General features: G+C 42.2%; 1 protein-coding gene across 1 annotated transcript in view; it reads left to right on the top strand.

Annotated features, from left to right (window-relative positions):
* The first annotated feature begins 1,836 nt into the window (after positions 1-1,836).
* Positions 1,837-4,958, top strand: part of LOC107298865 (claudin-7-like) — a 15,147-nt gene continuing 12,025 nt past the window's right edge. The window contains exon 1 of the mRNA XM_015828229.1: positions 1,837-2,121. Coding sequence (XP_015683715.1) covers positions 1,899-2,121 — 223 coding nt within the window. The 5' untranslated portion in view covers positions 1,837-1,898. The remainder of the gene's footprint in view (positions 2,122-4,958) is intronic.

Here is a 4,958-nt window from a genome sequence, read left to right as displayed (position 1 = left end):
TTAGCTCGTTCGGGGCAAAGCAGAGCGAGGTTAACCCTGGGATGGCCAGAGAGCCCTGTGGCTGGTTCAGAGACCTGGACCTTTGGCGATTCCCACGTTGGGCTACAGTTAGGAGCACCCAGTAAACCATGGTTGAGACTAACCAGGTTGATTATTTATTGATGATCTGCCATCAAGTCGTTTTTGACTCTTAGTAACTACACAGATTGACTTCTGCTATCAGAAGCTGTCCCTAATTTGTTATGTATTGCCATTGTAACTGAGGAAGGGGGGGAGGGGGGGAGGGAGGAAGGAAGGGGAAGAGAGTAAGGAAAAGAAGACAAAAGAAGGAAGGAAAGAAGGAAAGAAGGGGAAGAGAGGAAGGGAAAGAAGACAAAAGAAGGAAGGAAGGAAGGAATGAAAGGAAGGAAGGAAGGAAAGGAAGGAACGAAGGAAGGAGGGAAGGGGAAGGGAAAGAAGATGAAGGAAGGAAGGAGAAGAGAGGAAGGGAAAGAAGACAAAAGAAGGAAGGAAGGAAGGAAGGGAAAGAGAAGAAGGGAACAAAGACAAAGGAAGGAAGGAAAGAAGGAAAGAAAGAAAGAAAGAAAGAAAGAAAGAAAGAAAGGAGAAAGAAAAAGAAGGAAAGAAAGAAAAAGGGAAGAAAGGGAAAGAAGACAAAGGAGGAAAGGAAAGAAGGGGAAAAGGAAAAAAAGAAAAAAGAAAAGAAAAATGGAAGAAAAATGGGATAGAAGGGGAAAGAAGGAAAGAGGAAGGAAGGAAAGAAAGAAAGAAAGAAAAAGAAAGAAAAGAGAAAGAAAAGAAGAAAGGAGAGGAGGGGAAGGGAAGGGAGGAAGGGAAAGAAGGCAGAAGGAGGGAAGGAAAGAAAAACGGGAAAGAAAAGAGACCGGGAAGGAAAGAGAAAAGAGGGAAGGGGAAAAAAAAACCCAAAGGGGAAGAGAAAAGAAAGAAGGGAGACAAGAAACCAGAAACCCAAGCCGAGGGAGGGAGGAAGGAAGAAAGGAAGGAAGGAAGGGGAAGAGAGTAAGGGAAAGAAGACAAAAGAAGGAAGGAAGGAAGGAATGAAAGGAAGGAAGGAAGGAAGGAAGGAAAGGAAGGAACGAAGGAAGGAGGGAAGGGGAAGGGAAAGAAGACGAAGGAAGGAAGGAAGAAAGGAAGGAAGGAAGTGAAAGAGAAGAAAGGAAAGAAGGCAAAGGAAGGAAAGAAAGAAAGAAAGGAGAAAGAAAAAGAAGGAAAGAAAGAAAAAGGGAAGAAAGGCAAGGGGAAGGGAAAGAAGACAAAGGAGAAGGAAAGAAGGGGAAAAGGAAAAAGAAAAGAAAAATGAAAAAGAAAAGAAAAAAAGGAAAAAAAGATGGGATAGAAAAGGAAAGAAGGAAAGAGAGGACAGAGGAAGGAAGGAAGGAAGGAAAGAAAGAAAGAAAGAAAGAAAGAAAAGAGAAAGAAAAGAAGAAAGGCGAGGAGGGGAAGGGAAGGGAGGAAGGGAAAGAAGGCGGAAGGAAGGAAGGAAGGAAAAAGATAGAGAAGGAAGGAAGGAAGGAAAGAAAGAAAAACGGAAAAGAAAAGAGACCGGCAAGGAAAGAGAAAAGAGGGAAGGGGAAAAAAAAAACCCAAAGGGGAAGAGAAAAGAAAAAAAGGGAAACCAGAAACCCGAAACCCAAGCCGAGAAAGGAAGGAAGGAAGGAAGGAAGGAGAAAGCCCGAAAGAGAGGAAGCGAGGGAGGGAGGGAGGGAGGGAGGCAGAGCAGCGGCCGGCCCCTTCCAGGAAGCCGCCGGGCTGCGCCGGAGCCTCCCCCCGGGGCCCTGATGTCAGCCGCCCTCCCCCGCCGCCCAGGGCATAAAGCCAGGTGCGCTCACCTGGCGCGCAGGTAAAGGCAGCAGCGCCCGTCCGTCCCTCCGTCCGCCATGGCCAACTCCGGCTTGCAGCTGCTGGGCTTCGTGCTGGCCCTGCTGGGCCTGATCGCCCACCTGACGGCCACCATCCTGCCCCAGTGGCGGGTCTCCTCCTTCGCCGACGGCAGCATCATCACCGCCCAGTCCTTCTACATGGGGCTGTGGATGGAGTGCGTCTGGCAGAGCACCGGCCAGCTCCAGTGCAAGGTCTTCGACTCCATGCTCTCCCTGGGCGGTGAGTGGGGGGCGCCCACGCGTGGGAGGGGGGGGAGGAGAGAAAGAGATGGGGGGGGCCCCGAGAGGGAAGCCACACACCTGTCGGGCTACCTGTCGAGCTACCTGCCTGCCTGCCGGCCGCGCCTTCGCCGCTTCCATCCGCCGCCGCCGCCGCCCACGCGTGGGAGCCAGGAAAAGCTCGCCCGCGGGCGCCTGCCTCGCCTCTCCCCCGCGGGGCCCGATCGCCCGACACGCGTGGGCCAGGGGAGGAAGAGAGAGACCCGGGAGGGGGGGCAGGCGGAAGGGACCCTCCCCCCTTTTTTTTACACCGGTGGGGGGGGGGAAAACACGCGCGGCCAGGGCAAAAGAGAGAGAGCGAGAAGAAAGAAAGAAAGAAAAGAAAGAGGAAGGAAGGAAGGAAAGGAAAGAAAGAAAATGAAAGAAGGAAGAAAGGAAAGAAAAAAAGGGAGGAAGGGAGGAAGGAAGGAAAGAAGAAAGAAAGAAGGAAAGAAGGAAGAAAGGAAAGAAAAAAGNCTCCCCTTCTCCCTCCTCCCCTCCCCTCCCCCCAGCCCGCCACACCTTCAAAGGCAGCTTGCGACAAAAGGTGCAGGATGACCTCCCCCCCTTCGCCCCCCCCAGAGATCTTTGAAGGAGGTGGGGCAGAAAGGAAGGAGGGGGGGGAGGGAAAAGAGGAATTGCTTGCGCTCTTGCAGAAATTTTCCCAGGCCCAGGACCCTTGGTGTAACACACCTGGCTGGGGTAGGTGGGGGGGGGGGAAATCACAGGTGAGGCTGGCAAAAAACCCAGGTGACCCAGTTGCCAAATTCAAGCCGAGTTCAGGCAGCAAATTAGACCTGGAAGAAACCTATTTGAGCCGTTTTTTTTTTCAACCTGGGCAACTTTACGGACGGGTGGACTTCAACTCCCAGAATCCCCCAGCCTGGGAGTTGAAGTCCCACCCGTCTTAAAATGGCCAAGTTGAGAAACGTTGCTTTGTAGACCCAAACTGTTAAAAATAATAATAATAATAATAATAATAATAATAATAATAATAATAATAATAATAATAATAATAATAATAATAATAATAATAATAATAATTTATTCCAGTAACTGGCCAGGTTTTCACGTGGCTACTACGAAGAGTTTGCCGAAATTGAGAATACTCTGTGTGCAAAAATGAAGGCAGCTGTTGGGATTCTGAATGGGTGAATCCCCGCCAGGTTGAATTTTGTTTATTGACGTGCTTATTAAATTTATATGCTGCCCATCTCGCGATGGAGCGGCTCGGGGCGATGTTAAAGTTGGTAAAATAATAAAAGTCTGGGAAATATCAACAGGGGTTCTGCCAAAGCTCAAATCGGTTCTCCCCTAAATTGGACGATTGGGTGATTTTTCTCCTGGATGAAAAATAGACCATCACGTTAGCACTTTACGTGATGCCATATTGAGAAAAACCCAGTTTGTAAGGGAGTTGTTGGGAGGATCCCGTCTGCCCGGCACAGTTCTGTCCTCAGTCCAGCTCCCCCTTTTATGTGGGTGTTTCTTTGCCAAAGAATTTTAAGATTTTATTTGCACTTTGTTGTTTTTAACTTGAGAATGGAATGCAGTGGGACGGAATTGGGTGCCAACTCCAAAATCAGATTTATTTATATATTTTCTGCCCCTGCTCAGTTTGGCATTGTGCTGTAGCTTTGTTGGCCTGTTAAAATGAAACAATAAAATGAAAATAGAAATAAATATAACAAAATGAAATCAAAGTAGAAAGAATAAAGTGAAATAAAAGTAAAATAGAAGTAAAAAGAATAAAATGAAATAGAAACAAAATAGAAATAAAAAGAATAAAGTGAAATAAAAACAAAACAGAAATAAAAAGAATAAAATAAAATAAAAGTAAAAAATAAAATGAGATAAAAACAAAATAGAAATAAAAATAACGAAATGAAATAAAAGTAAAATAGAAATAAAAAGAATAAAGCGAAATAAAAGTAAAATAGAAGTCAAAAGAATAAAATGAGATAAAAACAAAATAGAAATAAAAAGAATAAAATGAAATAAAAGTAAAATAGAAATAAAAAGAATAAAATAAAATAAAAGTAAAAAATAAAATGAGATAAAAACAAAATAGAAATAAAAATAACGAAATGAAATAAAAGTAAAATAGAAATAAAAAGAATAAAATGAGATAAAAGTAAAATAAAAGTAAAAACAATAAAATGAGAAAAAACAAAATAGAAATAAAATAATAAAATGAAATAAAAGTAAAATAGAAATAAAAAGAATAAAATGAAATAAAAGTAAAAAAGAAGTCAAAAGAATAAAATGAGATAAAAACAAAATAAAAATAAAAAGAATAAAATGAAACAAAAACAAAATAGAAATAAAAAATAAAATAAAATAAAAGTAAAAAATAAAATGAGATTAAAAACAAAATAGAAATAAAAAGAATAAAATGAAATGAAATCTGTAAAACCATCAAACATCCACACCTGCCTCTCCCAGGTCCTTGGGAAGGACTTGATAGGTAGACAAAAATACCAAATCTAGTCTGAACACCTGGCTGACTACGATGAACCATAAAATGAAATAGAACTAATGAAATGAAAGAAAAATAATCAAGTCCAATCAAAAGAGTCAAATCAAATAAAACCAGAAGAGAGTTAAAAATAATCAAATCCAATCAAAATAGTCAGATCAAATAAAATAACAGTCAAATCCAATCAAAATAAAAAAGTTAATTAAAAACAATCAAATCCAATCAAAAGAGTCAAACCAAATAAAAATAGACGAGTGAGTTAAAAATAATCAAATCCAATCAAAATAGTCAGATCAAATAAAATAACAGTCAAATCCAAT

The sequence above is a fragment of the Protobothrops mucrosquamatus genome, unplaced genomic scaffold (assembly GCF_001527695.2).
Source record: "Protobothrops mucrosquamatus isolate PMUCROS unplaced genomic scaffold, P.Mucros_1.0 scaffold4341, whole genome shotgun sequence".
Classification (NCBI taxonomy): domain Eukaryota; kingdom Metazoa; phylum Chordata; class Lepidosauria; order Squamata; family Viperidae; genus Protobothrops; species Protobothrops mucrosquamatus.
Note: the sequence above shows the minus strand (reverse complement) of the source record. Positions and strands in the feature narration are given on the sequence as shown.